The 26,820-nt window shown below is 46.2% G+C and overlaps 1 protein-coding gene across 1 annotated transcript in view; it reads left to right on the top strand.

Moving 5' to 3' along the window:
* Positions 1 to 23,643, top strand: part of LOC119436662 (calpain-9) — a 101,923-nt gene extending 78,280 nt beyond the window's left edge. The window contains exons 7-19 of the mRNA XM_037703620.2: positions 2,412 to 2,578; positions 3,366 to 3,538; positions 4,941 to 5,101; positions 9,791 to 9,996; positions 12,312 to 12,378; positions 14,401 to 14,439; positions 15,658 to 15,715; positions 16,980 to 17,062; positions 18,432 to 18,500; positions 18,620 to 18,698; positions 20,320 to 20,433; positions 21,349 to 21,404; positions 23,322 to 23,643. Coding sequence (XP_037559548.1) covers positions 2,412 to 2,578; positions 3,366 to 3,538; positions 4,941 to 5,101; positions 9,791 to 9,996; positions 12,312 to 12,378; positions 14,401 to 14,439; positions 15,658 to 15,715; positions 16,980 to 17,062; positions 18,432 to 18,500; positions 18,620 to 18,698; positions 20,320 to 20,433; positions 21,349 to 21,404; positions 23,322 to 23,348 — 1,299 coding nt within the window. The 3' untranslated portion in view covers positions 23,349 to 23,643. The remainder of the gene's footprint in view (positions 1 to 2,411; positions 2,579 to 3,365; positions 3,539 to 4,940; positions 5,102 to 9,790; positions 9,997 to 12,311; positions 12,379 to 14,400; positions 14,440 to 15,657; positions 15,716 to 16,979; positions 17,063 to 18,431; positions 18,501 to 18,619; positions 18,699 to 20,319; positions 20,434 to 21,348; positions 21,405 to 23,321) is intronic.
* The last annotated feature ends 3,177 nt before the right edge of the window (positions 23,644 to 26,820 follow it).

Here is a 26,820-nt window from a genome sequence, read left to right as displayed (position 1 = left end):
TATGGAAACACACAGAGCGGAAGTCAATTTTTGTGACGTGTGCGCACAGACTTCCGGTACGATCCAGCGCGGATCATTTTCGCTCTCCGCTGGAAGATTATGATTGGTGAAATGCGAGCACTCGCTCCAGGATTTCGGCGGCCGCTCCAGATCGACCAGTGGAAAACACCATTAGTCGGTTTAAGGCGATTTTACTGTATGCAGCGACACCGAAAACTTAATCACGTACATTGCGCACCCATGGATAACCTGAACTGCGCAATATTTATACCTTCCAACAACCATGCTGCCCGCGGACTACTGACGGAAAAACACAGAATGTACTAACCTCGCTCCGGTACCTGCAGTCATGTCGACGACCATTCACACCAGGGCAGAAAACTTCCTGCGCGATGCTAAGGCTCTCCGATAAACGTGCTGGTCTATAGAGCCAACCAACGCACGGGTGGCTGTTATCACACGCATGTTTGTACAGAGCTCCCTGAGTGCGTCTCCTTGGATACTGTGTACAAGCATGTCTCAGACAACATGCGTAATTCCGCAAGCTAGCTTCAGCACACATCCAAGTCGCCCCATACAACCTGTCCGTCAACGCTGGCGCGCGGCACGGTCTAAGGCGAAGGTCACGTGTAGTGATAGAGAGAAAGGAAGGACATCTTGAGGGGCTAATCAGTCCATATTAACTTTTGTGTACTAGCTGCGCGAAATTGAAGACGCCAACACAGGAGAAGAAGACAGGTAAAAGAAGTTCAACTGGCGACTATACCAAATAGCTTATTGAAGCCGATCTTCATACATAAGCACACCCGAAGATCAACTGCACATGCACGCGGGGACAGATAACCAGTTGGTGAAGTTCACAGAATTTTATCACAGCGGCAATACGTCATTCAAGAAAGATACTGCGGCCCTGTAGACATCTATCCACCAGTGGATAAGCAGTTAATCTTCCATTGTATGTATATATTACGACGCTCATCTTCAACAAACCAGTTGGTGTACCCTCTCTCTGCACTTGAACTTCTTGTATGCTTCTTCTGTCGGCTCTTTCCGATTTCACGCAGTTAGAATCCAAAAGAAAGGAAGGGACACTGGGGGGCATGGACGGTGGCTCTCGGGTTCGCGCTTTCTCGCCTAATTTTCGCTTCAGGCTCCAGGTCCACCATCTTACTTGGGTCAATGCGAGCTATGCTCAAGCCTGCTCGCGGTATATCGCATAAGGTAGGGTAAACGCTGCGATCGTACTTAAACGGGGGTTTCCAGTGCAGTTATCCCTATTCTAGTTTCAGTGACGTGTACGTGAAGGGGTGCCACGAAGTCCCGGTTTACCGTTCCTTCCTGTTCCGTCTTGTTCCCTTCGTGTTTCGCCGTTTCTGCGAGAAGCCATCCAATGATGTCGTGCTTTCGTTGCCAATTTCCTTGCATGCTGTTCTCGCAGTGTTTTGTATGGCCGCGAAAGGAACACCTAGCGAGCTAAAGGAAAACATACGCAGCATAGGCATCGGCAGCACTATTTTCATATCTACTGTCAAGCGATTTATCCCATAACTATTCTTGCGGCGTTGTGGTAAAAGCTAAATGCGACGGTTAAGGTCTTCTCGCTAATTACTGTTGGCCGTCCCCGTAACCAGCAGTTTGTTACGCATTTCATTGGCCAAACTGCGGTCGCCCTATACACTTACACAAGGTCTCATTTGACTGCACGTGTCGCCCCGCGTCAGTGATACAGAAGGAGGCAATAAAGTAAAACGTCATCGTGATTTTATTACTGCAATTGTTTTTTTACATTCGGCAATGCCACTACGAACCTACACACGAAGCGCTTTAGCTGAAATCTGCTTCATATTTGTTGTTTTATTTACAAATAGCGATTTTTTTTATTAGCCGTGTAAGCAGATGTCGGCGCCTGCAGGCGGTACCGGCTACTCCACTTCTGTGGCATGTTCATCATGCACAAACTGAGAATTCTACAAGCAAAACAATAATCAATAAAGAAAAAAAAAGCGAAATCAGTTCTAAAGTTCGAAAAATACGCGCGCTAATTATATCTAGGCAGAGTCCACCTGCATTATAAACCGATGTACACTCCTAAGAGTGCTTTCTGTCTATAACTCGTACCCTTACACCAGTGAAAGCGTACGGGTGATATTTATGGATTTACACCCTTAATGACCCTTCAGGGTGTAAATCGGTTTACAGTGTGTCATTTTTACCGAGGCAGGGATAGTGCGTAGCCAATTTCGGAAATAACGTCTCGTCGGGTGCTACGTGAATACGCTGAGCTTCATTTGCTCGTTTTCATGGCGTTGCCATTTGCGGTCGAAAAAGGCGTTTCGCCACCGCGCTGGGGTATGTTACATGTACGTGCAAATTCTCTGTCCGAAATGCGAGTTGCGCCGCGTTGTTTGCAGGTGCGCGTCAAACAGGGAGAGGTGACGCTCATCCGGCTGCGCAACCCGTGGGGCCGCGGCGAGTGGAACGGGCCCTGGAGCGACCGCTCCTGGGAGTGGGACAGTCTCTCTGAGAGGGACCGGCAGCTGCTCGGACTGCGGCAACCGCCCTCCGATGGAGAGTTCTGGTCAGTCGCCTTGGCAAGCTGTAGGTGGCAGAGTTCAATCACGCATGCGTGTTCCGCGCGCTTCCCGCCAGAATGCCCTCCGATAGACGCTCCTATAACTTACAACGATCATATAGAAACCGTCTTTCAAAGGCCTCAAGACTGAAATACCGCGCACATCGTGGACACTTAATACCGTGTTTCAAGGCAGCAGCCACTCTGGAATTAGGTACAATAAGCCATGGTTATTCTATATACTCTATATACATAACAGATTTTCTTCTTTTCTTAAGTTCCTCGGATGCCTAATTATTTACCGTAGTTCCTGAGGCAATTAGTTTTCTGTAGTTCGCTAGTTTTCTATAATTTTCGTTTATTACATTTATAAAAACAAACTGGTCGGAAGCCGTATCAAGAAAAGAGTGCCTTAATGCGCTTCGAACAAACATTCCTAAATGATTATGCACAGAGTTAACATTAGCATAACAATACCATAACAATAGCACAGCGCTTGCTTCGCTTCGGAGCTTATGACAACACATGCACATGAAAGCCAACCAAACTGTCCCTTCCTTATATGTGTACCTGTAAAGTATGTGTAAAGCATAATAGTCGTTTAAGTGCGTGACGCGTTTTGCGACAACTGCACTTAGCGGTCGGCCGCATATACTTGTGCAGGATGTGGTCGCTAGGGGCATCGCCACGCCCTCATGTATCGGCCAAGAAATCGCGAGCTCGAAGTGCGACGCCGTGGGCGAGCTACTGTGCAACAAAAAAAGTATACCATGGCTCTCTATCCCCTTCGCAGGATGTCCTTCGAGGACTTCACGCTGAACTTCACACATCTGGACCTTGTGCACATCGGGCCGGACGACTGGATGCAAGAGGCGGCGCTTCACAGTAAGAAGCCCTGGCGCGCCGTGCTGGCCAGGCGTCGCTGGAGGGCCGGGTACAACGCCGGTGGGGGACCAAACCACCCAGGTACGTGGTAGCGTTTCTTTAAAGCTCAAACCTCATGCGAGTCCATGCGTTTTGGATCGTAGCAACTTAAATCGTTGGTCTTTTTCTCGCTTGACAACAAACGCCCGTGTGTTTGCGTTGTGGTGCACGTTAAAGAACCTCAGGTGGTCAAAATTAATCCGGAGCTCTCCACTACGGCATGCCTCATAATCAGAACTGGCTTTGGCACGTAAAACCCCAGAAAGACGAATAAAAACACCGGAATGCACGCTGTACAGTGGACAATGCATGGTTTCCATGCATTGTCCACTGTCCAGAATTGTCCAGAATGCTACAATCCTTGCGCCTTCAAGCTTACAGAGACTTCGACAATATCAATGGTGCCGGACATCAATCGTCCCACTGAGTGGCCGAGAAACAAAAAGAAAGCGCTCTGTATGGGTTCCAGACATAAAGAAGCGCCGAGTGCAAAACGTTTCCTTGTAGCACTGAAAGCTTCGCAGATTAAGTCAATGTGACGGCTTCTGTCACAGATACAAATGCACTCTATGCCACATATTGATTGATACAACACTTTTAGTATAATCGATCGCTTGATTACACAGCATTCTTTAAAACTATAGTTAGTCGAATTATTGCAAAGGCCTGCGTATGTTCTGTCTTTACCGCAAGCCACAGAGTTCGAGACTATCGCTTTTGAGCATGCATGCATTCCTAAGTGGGACTTGTGCTGTTTTGGTATGCAATTGGTTTTCGCTGGTCCATTTTACCAACCGTACGCGAGGCGAGTCCTCAACAGACACCGAAACGCAAAACTGACTTGCCTTATCGAACCACGTGAATTGTCGTACGGTACAGCGGCTGTCTTCGCTGCACAGAGGGCAGCGCGACTATAGCGGTGGCCTTCCAATAAGTCACCGCTTGCAGAGAAGGTTACAGTCTCGACCAAGTCCTCCGCTAGACGGCGCCAACAAATGATACCGCCCACAGCTCCCGCACTTGAGTCAGCTGCGCTGGGGCCTGTATTCAGCCCACTTGCACTGAACTCGGATATTTCTAAATATATTGTCAACGTCAAAAAGTCAAAATGTCCCCTTGAACATGCCTCGTGTGAAAGGGCAGCAATGCTGTTAGCCTATAGACGGAACTCCAGGAGCTACCACAATCACTATACAAGAAAAGCAGCGGCTTGGGGGCGCAGTCATCTGCAAGGTGCGATTTGCTTCAGCACTTCATTAGCGCTGTCAAAATGAACGCACACCTGACGCTACATGTCCCAATTATTAGTTAAATATGCAAAATAAATATCTTGCTGTCGTGCTTATCTAACAATGAGAACGTTTCGTTCCGGCCTAATTTCTGTGCCTTACATGGTCTATTCTCATACCGCTTCTCTCGCTTTTCATTTCACTTATTCCGACAGAAACCACGGGATGCAACCCACAGTTCCACGTGCAAATCCCAAAGACAAACTCAAGTAAATGCCACATGGTGGTGTCCGTGACGCAGCAGTACGTCACAGACGTCCTACGAGACGCCGGAAAGAAGCCCACGTTGCACCCCGTTGGTTTCGCCATATACGAGGTGAGCTCCAATTCCCTGCGATAGACACATGGGCTATGTCAGACTGATGTAAGGTCTTTTTTGCCTGCCGGTGACATATGTGAGAACTGTAAAGCACCTCGTCTATTCACGTCTTTGCGAGCTCTGGTGATCGTTTCTGCTGCGTATTAAAAGCACGATAAAAAACTTAGTCACTGCGCGCCTCTCGCGACGTCGTATCCCACGTGGTAGGCAGCGCTCATTGCTTCCAACACTCTACGATATGCGATGCAGAGTACCTCTGTCGCTGCAGATGTCCTCACTGAACGTAGAATTCCAGCTTTTACGGAAATAACCTAAATTTAAGCGCTCCATTTCTTTGTTCTCTTCTTCTTCTTACTTATTTTTTTCTTCCAAGCTTTTCTAAACTTGAACTTAGGGAGGGTGCTTAGAACCGAAGCATGTTTAGATTCCTTGGATTGTCAATTTATATTTATTTATACTTTTATCAAATACAGTTATGGTGGTGGTTAGGGGAGGGTTGGTAATATCAAGGGATGCCTAATTTTGCAGTATTATAATATCTATAAGGTCGTAATAGTGTTGTTGTGCGCTGTTGGCGTAAATATCTGCCGTTTCTCTTGCAGTGTCAAATATCACGACTATGACGTTTTCGCAAATGTAAGGCCATTTGCAACCAAGGGAAAAAATGGCGGGCCTACAGAATGAAACTTTACGCAGTCGAACCACTGACGTGAGCTCAAGCATAAGTATATGCATGTAGTCTTCAGAGCTCACATTGCGATCTGAAAGGCTCAAACCGTCGCATTGAGTACGTAGAATGTGGGCACGCGTTGCTGTGAATTATAGTTACTACTCGATATCTCTACCCTCCCTCCCCCCCCCCCCCCCCCGGTTCTTTTTTATTATGAGTAGCCTAATGAAGTTTTCTTCCACGCCAGCTTCCAAGAAAAAAAAAATACAAATTGTGTTCACACCAAGCAATTGAAACTACTTCTGTAAAAGCTGAACCTAGCGCTTCCCCTCGTCCCGTTTCTTTTTCTTTCTTTTTTCTCCGTTTAAGGTGGTCGCACAGAAAGCACTGAAGTGGTAGAAAAAGATGCTTTAGTGATAGCTCAGCTGTGGCACTGATAATAAAAAAGCTACAAATGTTACCCTCTGTGTGGTAGATGTAGTATACACTTGTGCTTATGCCCAGAATTAGTTGTGTTGGAGGCGCTTATTTCTGCAGCGATGTTTTCCTGTAAGATCAGGGGAACTTTCAGTAATAACAATGTGAAAATAGTCTACCGGCATTGGCGGATATGAATTGAGACACAGCCTGAGGTTACAGACATATATACATACGTGTTCACTTCGCTCGCCGAATAAAGGTAGGTTCGCACGTCGGGCGGAATCACGGATCTATTCACCAGACAGTGTGTGACGCCGCTATAGAGGCACCGATATAGTCTGCGACGCCATTAAGCGTGATTTTCGCTGTCACCGAGTCACGTAACCGTGTGTCCGGAGAAAATAAATGAGTGATTTCGTCCGTCGTGCGAATCAACCTTCATGAGCGCGAGCGTCTGAACAAAGGCTCGTCCTGCAGCTCTCTCGACTTCCCATTTGGCGGTTCTTCGTCGGTTTGGTTCGCGCATCCGTCGACAACGAAGCATTTCTTCTCGGTCTCGCTATACGGCTCATCGTCGAAACAACCGACGCTCGTTCGCGTCGCGTGATTTCACGCTGGCGCAAGCTAACCCGCTTTGAGCAGGTGGCGTGCACAACCTTGAACACCGGCCGCCACGTCGTAAAAGCTGTCGCGTAGGCGGTGGTATGTACCAAGAGACACGAGAAAAAGCGATCGCGTGCCGTAGTCGCGTGCAGAATCGCGCTCCCGCGGGGGATTTTTCTTTTTTTAGACCTTTTTCGAGCGTTTCGGCAGAGCCCGCACACAGCGAGGTTCGGATGCACTGGCGTCACGCACGAGCGGCTTTGGCGCTTCTGAAGCAGGTCGCTCTTGCGACGGCACGCAATCTGCCTCGTTATTATATACGCTAAATAGCTTCCGGAGTAGAGCTCGATCCTTATCGCCGTTTCATTTTGGAGTTACAAACGATTGTTTATACATACCAAATGCTGTGGTGAATATGAAAAAAAAAAAAGAAGCTACGAGAGAGGGTACCTGCTCCTGTAATGTATCGCGAGAGAATGGGAAAGTACATTAAAAGGACAGACGGCCAAAACAATAACTACAGACTACGCCACAATATAACTTTAAGTCTTTACAGTGAACCCTCGGTTTGAACTACAGTAGGCTTACTCTGAGAAGTTAGGCTGGGCATCGCGTAGAGAGAGAGAGAGAGACAGAAGAAAGGGGAAAGGCAGGGAGGTTAACCAGATGGGAATATCCGGTTTGCTACCCTACGCTGGGGAGAGAGGGGAGGGGGAGGTAAAGTGACAGGAAAGAAGAGATAGAGAAAGAAAGGAGCACAGATACACAATCACAATTGGTCACAGGTGGCACAGCACAGTTGCACTTGCATCACTATAAACACATCTGTTCAGGCTACAGCCGCTTGTCCAAGTCTGTTGTCCTTAAAGAGTGCAACAGTGCCCTCGTCGCCCTCCTCTGCGATGGCTTGTGATGTCGGTATTCTAAAATAAGTTCCTCTGTTAGAGGTCTTTGGTCACAACGCGCTATCGCGTGTACGAGCGATCGTCCCTGTAAATTGTAGCATGGACAGTCACAGAGAAGGTGCTGAAGAGTCTCCTCGCTACCACAGTCATCACACGCGGCGCCGTCGGCCCATCCGATTCGGAATGCAAAAGAGTTAGTAAAAGCCACTCCTAGCCATATTCGATAAAATGCGTCGCGTAAAAATGTCGATGAATCTAGGAACACGTAGAAGGACTGATCGCAGCCACTGTCATTCGTTGTTGTACGCGCACGTGTCCCTATATTCGTTCTCGTTTTTATGCGAAGCCCTGTCTAAAGCCGTTATCAGCGCCCCTCAACTTAGACTGCATTTTATGCTGAGGATACGAAGCAATCCTTTTTGTTTCATGTATAGCGCTCGCTGCAGCGCTTTTGAGATAACATTATGCCACAGGCGCGGTGGTACTTCAAGCGTGTATTTCTATCCAACATGAACAATGAAAGAACATCTGTTCGCTTTGAAGTTCGTTTCTGTTTGCAGTATTTAGCCACTGCTCATGACCACTCGGTCCTACATGTATAGAAATGGCAGAGAGAGTATTCAATGGCAGCCGTGAATTCCAAAAAATGACGAAACGCGCGCGGACGAACGCGCTGGAGCAAGTTTTCAAAACGTGCGCCCAACACACCTCCCTTTTGCTCGCTTCCGGCATCATGCACGAAGCGTCACGTACGCCAGTTAAGCCAGTTTCCCGAAACGGAGCCGTACATAATAATGTCTAATTAGCGGGAAAAGGCCGAAATGAAACCTAGATGCGCTCGCTAAAGCTACGAGCGCCTATAACCGGATCCGGAAGTGTCGGCCGATACCGGAGATAGTGCAGTCTAAAAAGAAAGAAAGAAAAATAAAGAAAAGTAACGCTTAAGTAACCGGCTCTATGAAAAGTAAGATGGTACTGAAAGCAGGGTAAGCTGGCGTAAGTGAAGTTAAAGCGACTCAACAGCGGTTGACGGCGAAGAAAGAAAGACAAGGTATTTTGGGGGAGCCTTTCTTCCCACACAAATAACAAACAGAGAAACACGGAACAACAAACCACATAGTATACACTAATGCGCACCGGAAGAATTAGATTGTCTTCGATGTCAACCGCTGCTAACTCGCCTTTTTCTTTTTATTGTCTCTTTATCGTAACTCGCGACACCAAAGCTTTCGCTGTCTGTGTTTGTACACCAGCGCCAGTTGGCTTGTAGCCTGTAAATAATGATATTACGCCACCTGACTAAAACGCGTAATCCGAAACATTGCTTGCCGTGCGCTCCACTTGACTCTAGAAAGTCCATAAGGTCGAGATAAGCACCACCCTTCGAGTGACGTAGCCTACTTCTTTTCAATATCACTTTTCGGCTCTTCCGGCAGAAAGCTGAAGAGACTAGGTTACATATACTCACGGTTAAAAAATTTCTTAGGAAGCCTGGAATGTAACAGCGTAAAAAACGAGGACGGAGACCAAACACCACACGAGCGCTTGTGTGGTTTCCGTGCTCGTTTTTCGCGCTGTTCCCGCGCTTTCCAAGATGAACCAACAACTATCGCCCAACGTCGCTCCTTTTTGCAAAAAGCTTCGTTCAAGTGGTCCCTCGGTGACAGCATATAGTGGAGCACTGCTAGAGGCCAACGGCAAAGCGCGAAAAGGAGCGGAATCGCAATAGCATGACTGCATTGTTTCGAAACAGATAGTCGAAGATAATCCAGATCCCTTTGCTGAGCCAGTCCTCACAGCCTGGTTACTGCTTTGATATGTAAGACTCTATCCATCGAGCGCGTCACGGAGTGCTTCAAAACGAAGTATATACTCGAGATGTCCTTGTTCGTTCGCTTGTTCGTTCGTTCGCTCGTTCGCTCGCTCGTTCGCTCGTTAGTTCGCTCGTTCGTTCGTTCGCTCGTTCGTTCGCTCGCTCGTTCGTTCGTTCGTTCGTTCGTTCGTTCGTTCATTCGTTCGTTTGTTTGTTTGTTTGCTTGCTTGCTTGCTTTATTGATGCCCGCATCTATTTGCGCGTTTACCCTGCAGATCCCGGCGAACCTGACGCGGCTGACGACGCAGTTCGTGGCCACGCATCGGCCCTTGGACGTCACGGTGCACACGACGACGCGCGAGACGGTCACCTTCTTCACGCTGCCCGCCGGCGACTACATCGTGCTGCCCTGCACCAGTGCGCCCAACTGCGAGACGCGTTTCCTGCTGCGCATCTTCACCGACGAGCACAGCAACGTGTGGTGCGTCGTCATCTGTGGGGGAGCTCGTCTATCTGGGGCGTCCGGACACGCGGTGTATAGCTGGCCTAATGTGTTCCTCGACCCGCGCGAACGGCGCAAGCGTGCTAAGGTCGTTACGCCAAGTATACGAGCGGACACGGTAATGTTCTCGGCTCGGCCACGAGGAGTGTACTAAAGGAGAGATTTCCCGTTACGTCTACGGGGAACATTCGTTGACCGGCGGCGGCGGCCGTTATGCCGCTTTGTCGGTACAGGACGGGTAACGGAATAGCGGGTTGTACGCCCCTACATGTACCCGCGACTGCTGTAGCCCACTTTTTTTCGTCTATGTCAACCGTGACTGTTTACAATTCGGCAATTCGGTTGCATTGGGGCGAACGGGCTAGGTTGGTGGGGTTCACGTATACGCATTGAACCATCGCAACCAACGGCACCATTGATAGAAAATCTGTAAAAGCGCAAGCAAGAAAATGCGCGGCCGTGACGCAGTGGTTACGGCAACAAGGGTTATCTTCATCCACTGTGAGCGCAAATGGTGCGCACAGCGATGCATGCGGGCGTATACGCTCCGTCACCATTACTATGCCAGAGATCAAACTCGTGTCAGGCGCCGGGCCGCATGGACGGTACAAAACTGCAGTGCGGGCCGCACGCGCTGTGGCGTACTCGAAGGCAAGGATATACCTATATTTCAGGTGACCTAGTAGGGAGGGTTGATCATTGGAAGGGCGCCACACAGGCTGCATACAAGAGATGCCTTGGCCGCGTGTTTGAGACAAGCTTAACGCGATAAGTGAGTGATGAAGTGCCGTCGGGACATGCAGACGTATGCGCCAAGCAGACCGCCCATAGTAACGTGACTGTCCACGCCTCACCGTACCGCGATCATGAGCGAGCCTACACATATTACATCGCATGCACCCCACAGCCTATACAGGGACGAATGCCCGTGGTGCGGGGCCACACCAACCCTATACCACATTACGTGGGAGTGCACGCTACATAACATAGAACACCACGACACGAACGCCACGAGGGAGCAATGGGAGGCACATGCTGTCCAGCTGGGCCCTCGACGACCAGCTCAAGCTGATCCAGAGAGCAGAGAAAATGGCAAAAGCCAGCGGAGCCCTGATCTTGGGGCCCCGACCATTAGCGATGCCCCTTCGGGGCAAGACAAAACTCTGATTGTCTTTCTAATGAAGTTTATCTATCTACCTCTGTATCAAGCCGCGATACCCTTCGCTTCACGTTCGCCCGACGCGGGGTGAGACGGAAATATTCACGTCACTCGTCGGCTAAGTAAGGCTTGACGGTTGCGTTCGTTGGCATTTTGGTTTTGTAGTTGAAATTGGCCGGAATTAATTACTCCGATAAAATTAGCAGCATCAGCTTTTAACAAGTGGTTATGAACTCATCGAACGACGGGTTTCAGAGGCCGCATTGCGATCAATCGCCTGATTTTTTCGGTTAAAATGATAAGTCGTCTAATTTTTATAATATCTCTGTAATTCCCGGCTCGTAGTGTAACTTTAATATGCCGCCGTCGTAAAAGCGAAGACAATCACCCGTATTATCTCATCTTATGTTTAAAGAATTTCGAACGCACTGACCACATTTGGGCACACGGCCGTTTTTGCGTTCTTCCACCATAATAGCCATAACTGAGGTCGGGAAACAATTCCGCGTTGTCTTACTCAAGAGTCACCATTTCCAAATGAAAACTGGCGGCTTAAATAAAGAGACTCAGTCCTCATTCTAAGAGACTTCGTCTGTTACCGTGTTCTATTTTTGTTAATCCGGAAAAATAAAGTGAGAAGATATCAGAAGCCCATAAGAGCAATGACTTCAGCGAAAATATTACATAATTTCAAAAAGCAAGGTCGTTTTTTTCTTCTTTCCTTTTAGTGCGACAGCAGTTATAAGAGCCCGAAACTGTGTTTGCTGCGTCCGTCAGCTCTTTCTGTTACACTAAATATTGCCGGCCATCGCCGCTTGAGTTCAAATTATGCATCCTGCGGCAGTGTATAGCAGCGAGCCGGACGCGCTCCGTGCAGACTCTTGGAGTGATGACTTTTGCGCATCTACATTGAAGGCCACAGCAGCGCAGGAAAACGGCATTGTACGCAACGCATAAAAGTTGTTCTTGAGAAGACAGTGGTGTCCGCAGTGAGAGCCTGCTGCTGTAGCAGTAGATGAGTTCAGAGCCGGTGTAGTCGCAGCATGTAGTCTGTTTCTTTTTCATTTTCTTTTTTTTTTCCGCGATATAATTCTGACATTATTATTCCGGCTTCTAATACTCACTTATATCGCAGGGAAGTCAACGACGACAACCTAATCTACCGCAACTTGAGCTTGACAAAGAATGGGACCACGGGTCATGTGAGTATTCTGCGTGCACTCTTACGCAAATTCTGAAAACTCCGCATGTGCGTCTCTACATGGCCATTTCAAGACCACCGAGGTAGGAGACGCGTCGAATGCGCACGTGTTGTACAATAATAGTCTTGTGTTGCACAATAGGATTTCAACCAGCACGCGCGTGTGATTGGTTAAATGTTTTTCATGCAACATCGGCGCTATAGCTGTCTCGTGGCGCGGGCCAGCGCTATATCTACACGGAGTTTGGATAAGGAGGGCTCTAGCACCGAGTCTCACCAGTTACACTGAGCCGGCAGGCAGACTGGTGTGTTGTAGTCAAGCGTTCTCTGGAATGTTGCCTGGCCAGGTAAACGCATTGCTAACGGGGAAACAGGTCACTGCCTATATTTCACAAAAACAAGAATTCTGGGGTTTTACGCGCCAAATCTTCAGTACGATGAAGGGGCACGCCGTAGTGGGAGACTCCCGATTGATTTTGACCACCTGGGGTTGTTTAACGTGCTCCTAAATCTAAGTACCCGGGCGTTTTTGCATTTTGCCCCCATCGAAGTGCTGTAACCGCGGCCGGAATCGAACCCGCGACATCGAGCCCAGCAGCGCAACGCTATAGTCACTGGGCTACCGCGGCGGGTGTCACAAAAACAACATTACGTTTAGGTCCAAGAACGTCACATTTATTTTTATGCATTTCTTTTACGTACTGTTGACCTCCCTTCTAGTTAACACTGCGAACGGGCCACGTTAGTCGTTGCAGTGCATGTACAAGCACGAAGCGAGCCATATAGGTGCTGTCCCTGTGCCTGCAATCTAACCATTTGCCAGCAGTGCAGAGAATTGTGTTAGTTAGGTAGAGAACGGCGGGCAGGTGCAGTTCAAGTTTTCAATATTTATTGTAATGGCGTCGCCGCCGTAGGGTATCTCTTAAAATTATTATTGTATACCATGTACGACCAACGTCAAACGGACGCCAGTACAAACAAAAATTTGCAGTTTCGGTGATAGTCTGCAGAGTACAGAGGCAGGGACAGCTTAGCACGAGATTAGGCGCAGTAAGAATCTCGGTATCTAGAGCAGTATCGCTTGCAGTAAAGAATCGCTGTCGCGCCAAAGTCCGGCTTTGTAATGCATAGTCGACCCGTCCGAATCGAAGGTAGTGTAGTTTGGCGCGGGCCCGGGCCAAGCTTGCCCCGCTGGCCGGTTTGGGTACGGGTTTTAGGGTCATCAATACGGTGCGTTGTAGTGGTGTGCGTAGTGTCTCCGTATATAGCTCCATTGAACTTTGGCCGCAGAGCTGGCGTGCGGCGGCCTCCTTCCTATATGCTGTTTTGTAAAACTGCCATTGTTGTCGGAGTTTCATGTGTAATTTTTTTCGTGATACTGTATTTCTTTAGGGAATATGATAAACACGGAATATCTAAGCGCTGATAAAGCATTTCCTCTTCGGGGTATGCCTTTTGGTCGCCCTTTTGCCAATACAAAGAACCGAAAACTATGACATGTTTTATTTGCCCTCAAAATGTAGACAGACGCCACAGAGTTTCTGTGACAACGCGGCGCCATTGCCGCGATTGTTAGTTCTAAGTCCTCATCATAGCTACCACAGTAGAACGAACGTCGGCCTTTAAACATCGCGCTGGCTGTTCGAGCGGCATCCGAAGAAGAACTTATTATTGCGGTTGGGGGCGTATGCTGTAAGTGTCCACCTAGTGGACATGTCCATTTCGTATGCTGTTGTAGTTCTGATTGGCTGGGCGGGGGGTATGCGTCGGAAGAAGACAGGCGCCCCCAGACGAGATTTCGTCAAACTCTTGATTTCAGGTGGACACTTACAGAACGCCCCCCCCCCCCCCCTCCCCAAGGTTAAATTAATGCAAAGCATGCATAAGCCTGGTTACTCCTCAGGAGCTGCAACGTTGATTGCTTTGCATACACCCCAGTAACCAAATTAGCTTGATAGCCCGATAAAGCTGTGCCATAATTTCTCCCATGAAAGTAACTTGACGTCTGTCATATTTCTCGCAGCCAAAAGGACCTGCCATGTTTTCCAAGCTAGCGCACAAGGTACGTATCATTGGCTCAGAACATTGTCGGTTTTCTACACTTATACGCTCTGCTATTTCACTATAGCAACCTAAAAAAAAAATTAACAAGAGCATAGTTATCTGTTGGTGCGTGCCGCTGAGTGCTCGCAAATATTTTCAGAAGAAATTCGTCTTTACTCTACGGTTTACTGTGCGGGCAGTCCACCTTGTCCTTCATGTGCAAATGAGGACAAAGAAGGAAAGCCTCGGCCCGCAGCCAGCCTTTCGACAAGAAGACTTGTCTTCGTGCCCTTATATGTATCTTCGACGAAAACAAGTCCCCATCGAAACATAAGCGCTGGGATGAGGCACCTCTTCTTCGTACACTGAGCATTTTATGATATTCTCGGTCACATGACGTTGGTCTGTGCTCTGCATTTTGCACACAGCACGCGCGGCACTCCTGAAAGAGCTCCGGAGACGGCAAATGAGACTGTTGGCGGTTTGGTCTGCAATCATGGAGTTTGCGCGCCTCGACGTTAACGCGATCCTCGCGTTTAAAAATATGTTTTTTTCCCACGCTTTTTTTTTCTTTTTACTTCAGCAAGTCATTTATATTCACCTTTGTGATTATAAGTATCTATATGTTTACCGTTCAGTTGAGCGTGCCGCAGTGTGAAAGCGTTTTTAAATTGTAATAACTTATATATAATGAAGTTTTCATTTCTCGCTTCAATATTGGACGTGGCGGCGAGCTAATTCTTTTGTTTCAATTTTTCACAACTGACCTTCTGGTAGTTTAGCTAAAGTCGTAGTTTTACTGTAGCCGTTACGACGTGTTGACTTGTCCTTTCTTTCTATCTTTGTTCTTTCTGTGAATTATTTCTCCCCCCTAATATATAAAGCGCGGAGACCTGGACTGCGGTTTGCTTAGCGTAGTGACTCCTTCAGATACGATAATTTTTTAACTAATTAATCCTTCATTCGTTCATTCATTCATTCTTTCATTCATTTTATAAAGAGCAGGCCGACTTTGAGCCTCCTTTCGGCCGGCAGTTGCCAGCCGGTCCCCTTCCCTTCCTTCAACGTCTTTTGCAGCCGCTGTCGCATATTCAAACATAGTAATTACTGTGTGGGTGTCTGTTATTTCCGGTCATGTAGTGTGACAACAGGCGGAAAGTTCTCGGAGAAAAGATACTGGCGAAAATGTTCTTCGACGCGTATTTTACTGACGTCTTGTGTCGTTCATTTATTGCAGCTACCATGTGAGCTTGACGCCTACATGCTGCTCAAGATATTGCGGGCCATCTCCAGAAGTAAGTGGCTCGAAGAACAGACAAAGAGCCGAATCACTGTGTTGCTTGTTATCGGATACATGCTCTTCGTTCTTCAGTGCAGTGTGCATGCGAGTGTAATAACGCCTGTCCGAAATTATATTATAATGTTGGGCTTCCGTAGGTCTCTCAAGTATATACTACTTTCCCCTTTTCACGTAAAAAAAAAGAAAGAAGGAAAAAAAAGAGGAGTCACATGGGTGTGAGTTTTCGTGCACCGCTGAGAGACTTTCTCTTCGCTAACTAGACCGGTGTCTGGCGGGTGCCAATTTGGAAAAAGAGAGAGCAAAAAAAAAAAAAAACAAGAATGAATCGAAGTTAATCCATACTCTCCTCCGGACCCTTCAGTTCAGCGTTCCTATATATAGCTATGGCTTAGGACGTAGTACCTACCAATTACTGTAACTGTCCATCCTCGCCTCCACCCCTGTGCTCGAAAGCAAAGACTTACCGCCAGATGGCGGTCTTGCATTCAAGAACTCCCCCCCCCCCCCCCCCCCCATTGTTTTTTTTTTTTTTTTTGCTGTTAGAAACATGTGGCAGATTAAAAAAAAAAGACCATTACTGATGGGAACGACTGGTCTTGCGCTATATAGCTGTGTAGCGGGATACAGCAGTCATTGGCTTGAGTACTGCAAGTGCAATCTCTTACAGGTGACAGCTTACCATTTTTTTGAAGCCTTAAGCTTCTTTTAGAGCTTGTCTATGAACGATATATATATACTTTTCGTAAAAAAGCGCATCTCGCACTGCATGTGGGCTTGACTAAAGTTGTTGCCACTCCGTACTACTCACCTCATTCCTGCTACAAAGACCCCAAAAAATTGCTCAGAACAACTTTCTGTCTACCCTTCTCTGCCTCAGGAGTTTTGGAAGACTGAGGAGGGCCTCCACCACACAATTTAGTGACAGCCGCGATTGCTGCATTGTATTCGGGAGCTAACATCTATGACAAAGATGGTACTGTCAGCATAAAGAGAAACGCGAACAAATCAAAATCAGCTATCTCGTATTCGTGTTTACGCGTTGGCGATGCAAAGTTAATTAGCGTAATTAAGGATCCGAGTCGTAGTTTCTTGTACTACATTATGCTTAAAACACTGTACGTTGCTCTTCGAACTAGACGCGCGCGAGAGATGTTCCGATTTGCCTGCTTTCTTTTTTTCTCGTTCGCGTTTGGATTAATGCCAATGGTGCGTGTCTGTGCCAGTATCTTCACGAAGGTCGCTGGGCTTATTCCGCGCAGAAAACCTGTGCCTTTCAGATACGCAGCTTCTGCTGGAGAAGCCGACTCTGGAGCTGTGCCGGCACCTCGTCATGCTGAAGGATGTATCCTTTTCCAATGGAGCCGCGGGCTGTCGTCTGGGAAGTGTGTTGCACGTACTACGGAAGCAGTTAAAGCGGCGCGTGGTGCGAAGCGCACATAGTCAGTCGTTCCTGCGAGTATATTTACAGCGCAAGCTCGCGCGAGAGAGAGAACGCCGCCGGCTTATCGAACTGTACATATCGGCGCCCAAATCTCAAGGACGCCAGTGCAGCGAGCAGAAGCTTTTAGAGCGGCAGCCATATAGGCTCCTTCCTGGCTCAATTTCATGCACGGCGTTGAACGCAACCGATATCAGCCGTAGATGGTAAATAGAAAAAGCATGTGCGAAACAGCCTGCCCTCTCACGAGACTAGATTCTCGCTCCTCTTTTTTTTTTTTTTTTTCAGACGAACGCGTTAACTGCTAAAATACCGAGTTATTTCTTATCTCTCTTTGGTTCACAACGGATCAGAATGCTAAGAAGAGTGAATGATACTGAAGAAAATTAAATGTATACCGCGGATTTTCTCTGAAAGCTCAGGCGAAGACAGACAAGCACCTAACAGGTGCATCCAGTCTGGCGGCAGTTCATATTCCGCATGTACAGTGCGCGCACGCTTTGAAGTTTCACGCACAAAATAGAAGAAACCCTAATTTGTCGAAAGAGAGCTTTCAGCCATGCCGGTCACTCGTCCTGCTTTAAAATAATCTAGACACACCAAGAAGCAGCATGATGCAACGGATGTTCTTCGGGATTCTTAAGCGGCAGATATCGATTGGGGTAAGGCGGGATCTCTATCTTTCTTTCTTTTAAATAATTATTTGGGTAACATTGCACCACTCCTTGATAGACTACGAGGGTAACTCGCGCCTTAAGTGCTATGTATTCTTATGTCATATAGCGACACTTGAGGCAGTGCCTCGTCACATGTGACGGTAATTGTTACGACGAAGCACCTCTGTGTCAAAAAAGAATAACAAAACAGTAATAACCGACTGATAAGTGGACAACAGTGATCGATTGACATGTATACCGCAAATCAATTGCCATCGTTGCTTGTGAAAAATAAATTATTTCTACGCACCAAATAATGATAACAAGATACCAGCCACAGTAAACGGAACTTAAAATGGCAGACGACGAGGCACTGGTACTGTGTGCCGGTATTATCTTTAGGTGTAAAATTATTGGAGGCTGTACTGTTAGGCTAGTTGTTCTTGCATAACAGTTGGAGGGAATCAACGCTAACCACACATAGAAAGGGGGACGAACACCTGTGCCTGATTCGTGTACGCGTGAGGCGTACCTGTTTGAGAGTCTTTCTTAATGACATTCACGGATGTTGTGATGAGAGTTTGCTCCCTGCTGCCAAAGCCTTAACCGGACACCAGCCCGTCATAAACGGCAAGATCAGCATCAAGGACGTACCCTTAATCCTGAGCATGCTGCACTTTTGGCGGGTGCGTATAAATATACGCATAAATGCGCGTATAAATAAGCCCATTAGCGGCGGTTTGTTCTTGGGACTGCCGCAGCATTAACCCATCTTCTCCGTCTTTCGTTTTTTTTCCACATGCAGGGCGTCTTCGTAAAGTTTGACCGGCCGCACAAAGGGCGAACCAGCAGCTTCAACCTGAGGCCGCTTTTGTGGGAGGCAGGTAAGCGACTGCCTAGCGGGTCTCTACCGGCTGTTTTATTGCTTTGTCGCCAGCAGCACGGCTGCTAATCGATACTGATAGAGTAGAGATAGTGAGTACGCCGAAGCCCCTAATGACTGTGTGGATTTATTATGGGTGGCCTCGGGGAGGTACAGAAAAGGCATTCAATAATTTACGATGGGAAGTTCAAAAGTGGTTCGGCTTCAAGTATAGATAAGTGCGAGACAAGTATACAGTAATTCACGTCCCCCCAGACGTAAATCGTGACGAGACTTAAACCGTGTGATAACAACACGCTTCGAGAGATTTTCGCAAAAACTTCGCAACAGCTTTTGATCCGTTTCAAAAGCCAATTTGTCATGAGCTCTTCATTAGCCGCAAACGTTCAATTATCCTTCTCGGTCTAACTTTGATAATTAATAGGTCAATTAACGAATATTCGTTCATTAAACTGCAAAATGATCCGACAGAGAGTTTTCTTTTGTCTGCCCTTGTTGGGAATCTTGCACTGGGTTCGCAAGTCTCTTCGTTCGTATATGTGTTGTTCACCATTGGCCGGCCGCCTTCAATAATATGTCCGACATCGCGATTGACTGGCACTTTCTCTTATGAACAATTTTAGCGCAATTACTTTTTGGGAATGCGGACCCTCGTCCTTCAAAAAATTATTAATCTGTCTCAAATATTCTGTTTTAAATAATGAAAGACAGTCGTTGCTGAAATACACAATATGTACATAATCGTTCTCGTTTTGGGAACGGACGTTCGTGCAATTCGCTTCCCCCCCCCCCCTTTTTTTTTTACATTTCTTCCACCCCACGTCCTCACTAACGCAGTAACGCCGTGAGGGTACAATAAGTGAAATAAACAGAATAACGCGAGCTTACTTGGGGGGGTAACCTTTAAGACAGTGTTAATTCACAAGGTATGAAGCAGAAAAGAAGGCGAAGATGATAATAATAATAATAATAATAATACTAATAATAATAATAATAATAATAATAATAATAATAATAATAATAATAGGAAGAAGAACATTTTTATTCAATCAGTCTATGATTTCACGCTAAAGTCACCGTCGAGTTCGTATGATGCGCCTTGGAAACAACGGTGATTTTAAACGGTTCAAAAATTATGATCATAATATGCATAACGCATGATGTCACACAGGACGTAGCATTTCACAACATCGCAACAACAAATAACAACAAAGCGTAGCGAACAGGAAATAAGGAAACGGGAAACGTCAATCTATCCAACTTAATTTGCGTTTTCCATAAATGTTGCGCCGGGTTAACTTCAGCATGTGTTCATTTAGATCGCCGAAAAAGACGGGGAGCGAAACGTTACGTTACTTTTTGAAAAGTAACGTAGCGACGTACGTGTCTTAACGGGAGATCCCTAATTACAGACGTAGTTTTAAAATAGTAATCCAGTGATACCATTGCACTACAGTTTGCTTGAAACGAAAGTGTCACACGAAGGTTTTGAATTTGTATTGCATTTGTATTGGGTTTTGAATATTTACTACCGGCGGCATTACTCGGCTACAAAGTTAGACGCTTAAAATGAGCGCCTGTCCATTGCGTGCTTTCCTGCATCGTGCACTCAACGCGCGCAGGGATCACGGTGAGCAACAAGGTACTGGAATGCTTGGTCATCCGCTACACCAAAGACTGCACTATCACGGCGGAGGCTTTCATCGGAGCTCTAGTCAAGCTGTACCTGGCCCATGGTAAGGCAGCTGCGCAGTCCGAATTTACGTCAGAGTACGTCGTATTCGGAGGGGGGGTCGAATAGTGAAATATCTTAATCGAATCGAACGTGAATATTCGATACAGACGACCACGGAATATCGAATATTTTCTGATCTTTAAAGCAACACGAAATACGAAGTTTGCGCGGAGTCCGGCTGGTAAAATAAAATAAAAAGACATCAGGCTATTATACATTGACACGCGTGTGTAATATACTCAAGTAGACGTCCGGACAACTGAAGATCTTGTAAATGGTATACAACTACTTTTTTAATTATCTGAGCATCATGGTAATGACAGTAATGAAACGAGCTAAGAGCATGTTACCAGATGCGCAGGCAGTGCTGTGTTCGCTGAAGGACAGAAGTGTGATACTGCAGCATCGCGCATTGTTTTAAAGGTATGCAAACATGACGCGACTGGCCAGATAATAGCCAATTCGTACATAAGCTGCCTATAAGGGCGATTCGTTCTTATTGAATGACTGAAAATTACTTAGCAGACGTTATCTGCCCCGTGCGTTCGCTCAGGAAGTGGTTACCTTACGCAACAACCGCAGCTTTTCTACAGCAGAATCATTGGGAACAGTCCTTACGTCCATTGTTTCATCTCTCTCAAGGCCCCTCAATAAGTGTTTCTATTCTTTATATATATTCGGCAGAAATGAATATTCGACAAGTTCGAATAGTGAATTATCGAATCGAATATGAATCGAGTAGCAGGGACTTTCCGATTCATATTCAAAATTTCGAATGTACGCGAACAGCAACGTTTAAGCCGCGACCTCTTATTGCAATGCTGTGCAATTGGATATTTATTTATTTATTTATTTATTTATTTATTTATTTATTTATTTATTTATTTATTTATTTATTTATTGTCATCATTCGCAGACAGGTACAGTCAAGTGGAAAAGAAGCTCAAGGAGAACACCATCTCCCTGGAAGAGGTGAGTTGTCCTGGCCATTCAAGCAGCACCAAATAAGGGGGCGTTGCTAGCTCCGTCGTATGCAGGAAGTGTTTGTATATTAGTACATATAATGCAGCCCCACTAGGGCGAGTGCAGAAATATGCAGTGCGTCGGCGCTAAGTTCACTCCGTTTCCGTGCGCTGACAGTCACGGGCGAGCGAAATGGTGAAAAAGCTTGCTTGATCGACTAAAAATCAAATCAAACTTGGCAGTTTACCGCCCCGAAACTTCCTCGGGTTCTTTACCGCGCAACTATACCTTGATCAATGTCATGATGCTGCTGGTCTTTCGCTCGCTATCTAAGTGCGGTGTGCATGAGGCAACGAAGTTCAAAAAATCTTTCCTAAAAATATGCAAAACATCCTTGACTTTACGTGTGGTTCTGTGAAGTGCAAAACAATGTGAACTCATTTCGGAGAGGTCCAAATATAAGCAACATTATAGTTTGTTTAGCGATAGGAAATAAAACAAAATTATTAAAACGTAATGAAGCTATTAACTAGTCCATACTTTTGGGCAATAACGTCATTATGAACGTTTTCGTATTGCTGCACGTATAGTTCAATGCCATGGGTAAAAAACGAGCAAGCTATGCAGTACAATAAATATATTGCGTATCAAACGGAGTGTGCAGTTGCAGTAAGATATAACGGCAAAACTGTGTAAACCCAAGTAAATGCAATAAGTAAGATTCCCTGTATTAGGTAGTTTTATCGCACAATGAGCGGCTTAAGCATATTGTCACGTTGTCGTGACGGTGAAGAAGTGATAAGAAAACAGAGTATTTGTTAGTAAAGTAAAATACCATGTGAATGTTATAAGTTTACTTCCGTTACAGACAAGTGATATTACCGACGTAATATCAATCGGTATTTTGTTCCGTAGGCCTGTTCCTCTACATGACAATGAAAGTGATTCATAGATTATTCCCATAATAAGTATTGCTAGCGTACTTAATGAACGAGAAGAAAGGGAACCGAGGGGCCCGATTTTTATTAATCATATCATAAGACGCCAACAAACAATGACACCAAGGAGAACACAGAGGAAATTATTTGTACTTACTAATTGAATTAAAGAAATGATAAATTAATGGAAATGAAAACGGATGAAAAAACAACTGTCCGCAGGTGGGGAACGAACCCACGTCTTCGCATTACGCGTGCGATGCTCTCACCATTGAGCTACCGCGGAGCCATTTTCCCATCCACTTTCTGGGGTATTTATGTTTTACAACTGGAACTAACACTGGGAGTGTTAGCCAGCGCCACCACTCACGGTGGCGCTGGCTCACGGTGGCGCTGGCAATGCACCCCCATCGAAATGCGACCGGCGCGACCAGGAATCGAACCAGCGACCTCGTGCTCAGCAGCGCAACGCCATAATGACTGAGCCATGCACCACGACGAGTCTCTTGTAAAGCAGACAAACACGAAAAAAAAGACACCCAATATAATTTAATTAATTTAGGAGAAGGAGGCCATTACCAGAGAATTGTTAGTATATTACTTCTAAAACTGGCACTAGACGGTTTACGCACAGTGCGCAGGAGTTTTCACTACACCAGTCTATTTGTCAGCATCATTGACGCAGGTTCCATTTATAAATCCTCGAGAAGTGTAAACAGGGCATAATGGTGATAATTAAGTTACTCGGAGATATATAAAAAATGTGTTTGCTTTTAAAGGCACAACTTTTGGCTCAAGTGTGGCGCTAAAGAACGCTAAAGCTAAGTGTGGAGTGAAAAACATTCTCAGATATATGGTGGAGCTGCTGTATACACAATGCGGAAGCATGGCGTCTGGGCTCAGACTCAGGTCAACCATCTGACGCCGACAGCACCGTTAATCTTCAGGTGAACGTGTTCTCACCTTTCTTTTCGATATTCATTTGCAGATGATCTTGATGACGGTGTACTCCTGAGACCTAAAGAACAAAGCGAGATACATCTCTGAAGACATCCCGATCCTGTCGTGGTGCCGGGTTCCATGGACAGAGACTTCGAAATAGGCGAGCCACGCGCCGTGGCTCCAAAAAAAAAAAAAAAAATGTAATATATGCTAATCTATTGAAAACCTTTATCGAGAACTTTGTACCTTGCGTGCGTGTGCGAGTGTGCGCTCGTATGTGTGTGCGTGCCTGCCCAAAGCGACATCTTTATAGTATATCCTCCCCTGAGCGCAAGAAGGAAATAAAGGATGTCTTTTTATGATACTTTTTCCGTGCCTTTTTTTTTTTTTCACAGTCGCTCTTTCGCACAGTGCACCACGGGGGAGGTTTAGCCACTGATGTTCTTTGGCTAACGAGTTCTGAAACGTTAGCATCTGAACGAGAAGGCATCAGCGTACACGTGACAGCGACATGGAGCAACTGGCGTGCTATACGACATTGAAGAGCGCCGACAACGCAGAAGCTTCAAGTTTTCCTCAAGAACGTGATGGTAGTGGTGATCTGCGAGAAAATTTACCACAGGCCGAAAACTATCCAGTTTAATGTGGTTGAAATCTCTCGAGGTTTCTAAATTTATTTTTATTTATTTTTGTATTTCAAAGATGCGGTAATGTAGTAAACTCGCGTGAACAAAGCTATCCGTGTAATGCGAATGCTGCGACAACGAGAAAAAGAAAAAAAAAAGTTACATCCTTCGCAGCTTAGGCTTGAATCGTGCAGTTGACGAGCACATGCATTGCGGTGGACTCGGACCAGAGTTTGACCGTTTCCTATTCTATGATGTTAACAAATTCCGTCGTTTCCCAAATATATGCAAGAATTTATAAAGTACAACTTTTGTCTCATACTCATGAGAGCTGCATTGTCTGAGTTCTCAATGTTAATTAGTAATATTGTTCGGAATTGTTTCTTGACCAGACGTGCGGTAAATCTGGGCTTATTTTAAGAGAGCTGATCTTTCGCTCCGCCGGAGTCCATCTGTGGCCATCCCTGTATCAGCAGCCTTATAACGCCGTACAGGCCATTACAGCGCCTTCAAGCCCGTCCAAGTGCACTCTTGGGAAAATGCTGACAGTGTTTGTGCAAGGATTTTTTTAATGGAACACACTTGGTAAAACCTTGCTCCGTTCATTGAAAAATTTTAACCAAGCGTAAAACCAGAGATGCAGAACTCATCGCAAAAATAAGCGTGCTGCATTTCGAGTCCTTGAACGGAGCAAGGTTTTACCAAGTGTGTCTTCAGCGCTGACCAAAACCACTAACGCCTTTCAAGTTGTCAGGATAGGCTGGTATAAATAAATGCCTTGCAGACGACGATTTCTGGAAGAAAGAACAGTCGGAGGAGGAGTGAAGGTATTTGGTCTCACCCCTACGAAAGAAATCATGAATGCGCCATGCATATATAACTGGATGCAATATGATGGCGTGCTTACTCTGCGGCGAAAATGTAATTGTGTTCATGGGGTCATCTAAATGTAGGCGGCACGGTCGCAGCTGATTATTATTCGTAAATTTGAGGCAAGGTGAGGCGCAGTTTGATCATTCGTTACCGGCAAAGGATGTCGAACGGAATTTTTACGTGAATGTCTCTGAATACAAATGTTCCACTTATTATGTTTTCAATAAAATTGACGGATATATAAATTTTAATCAACGCAACGTTCGCGCAACACAGTATGTAATTAGCGCAAATAGATTATTATGTTTTTATTTTAAACTTCATACACACCTTTTATGAACCGAAAATTTTTTTTTCTCGATTCAACTACGTATTCTCTCCTCTTTCTTTTTTTCCCCTCTAGTTTCCGATTTAATAATATCTGTAGAAACATTCAAGAAATGTTGCCAAGCGATGTGATCTCCTATCACGTTATAAATGTAATAAATATCGGTGTTCTAACCAGGTACAATAAAACAAAATCAGAAATTATGGACATGAACCACCAGTGGCTCTAAAGCCGCCCGAGCTGGAAACAGGGCTAAAACAGTGTTCTTTCTTTCTTTCTTTCTTTCTTTCTTTCTTTCTTTCTTTCTTTCTTTCTTTCTTTCTTTCTTTCTTTCTTTCTTTCTATTTCGCGAGAATCTAATCACGGAGGCAACAAAGTGCAATGTAGCGAAGGAATGAAAGATAGGAATAAACGTCTACAGAAAATGCAGGAGGTCGGCCCGAGCAGGTGCGTTCTAGCTCGCTGCGTTTCACTGAGCGTGAGGAAAGGGGAGAAAAAGAAAATTATATTTGGTGCGATGCAAGAGGAGGAAGGAAGGCAGGAAAGTTTGTGCGTCACACAGTGGTCCTATAGACTAAAGTCACGCATTCAATCCCTTGGTTTCCACAATTTCAAATTAGGCTCCTGTTTGCCTTGTACAGAGTCCAGGCCATGAGCCCAGAACAGCACCTTGCGATGCTGGCTGCACGCCGATGCTGGCTAGAAAACCGCCAGGTGTCCGTCGTTCCCACGCGTGCACTGGGAAAAAGACGCAACATGAGTCCCAATGCTACAGAAGGCTCGCAGTACTGCTGTCAGCACGCCTAACACGAACGCTCCGCAGCGTGGCCTGGACGCGACTTTACTAGGTACAGCGGAGAGTTCCGCTTAACACGTGTTGTCATGGCAATTGTGGAGCTCCTAGGTGCCTAGGGACATAATCGCTTAGGGACTTTTGAGGCACTGGTTTCCGCTGAGCGTGGCTCTCTTATCTCCGGGACCGGCGCAGCGACCTTGCCGCCTACGTGCGAGCGAATCGTTTAGGGCGCGTTGAATGTCTGGCGGTGTCTGGCCTAGAGCACTGCACGGGCCTGATTCTTCGGCCCGAGCCCAGCCCGGGCCCGTCATACAAAGCCCGAGCCCGGCCCGAGCCCGGGCGTACATGACCGAGACCAGCCCGGGCCCGACCCGGGCCCATGTTACTGAGCCCGGGCCCGGTCCGGGCCCGGGCGTTCATTACTAAGCTTAGCTAGGCAGGAAAGTTTGTGCATAAACAGGCCCGGCCTGTAAGAAAAAAAATTCTTTTTTTTTTTTTTTTTTTTTTTTTTTACAGATTGTACCGTATCTGTCAGCCTCACCTTCTCGAGGTTTAATCAACTGCAGTATATAAGCAATAAAAGGCCGAAATCCTTTGTTTCTCCCACGGGAACATAAGTAATTCGGCCCATTGCCTGTGCTGCTATTTTTCCGCTGGTGCGCATGCACTAACCTTGATTTGTACGATATGGTTCTATGATGTCATTTACCATGCAAATATGCAGGGTGTTTCATTTTAGCTGAAATAAATTTTTAAATATTGCCTGTGGCAGAATGCACAATTATAATCCTTGATCTAAACTACTCGATGAGGCTGCCATTACTTCCACGAGAAATCAAAACGCCTAATTCAAGAATTACCATAATTACGCTAAAAAGATTTTAATTAATTATTTTACGACACAACTTTCAATCTACGAATT

The sequence above is a fragment of the Dermacentor silvarum genome, chromosome 1 (assembly GCF_013339745.2).
Source record: "Dermacentor silvarum isolate Dsil-2018 chromosome 1, BIME_Dsil_1.4, whole genome shotgun sequence".
Classification (NCBI taxonomy): domain Eukaryota; kingdom Metazoa; phylum Arthropoda; class Arachnida; order Ixodida; family Ixodidae; genus Dermacentor; species Dermacentor silvarum.
The sequence above is the reverse complement of the archived record's forward strand: the minus strand, read 5'-3'. Positions and strand labels throughout refer to the sequence as shown.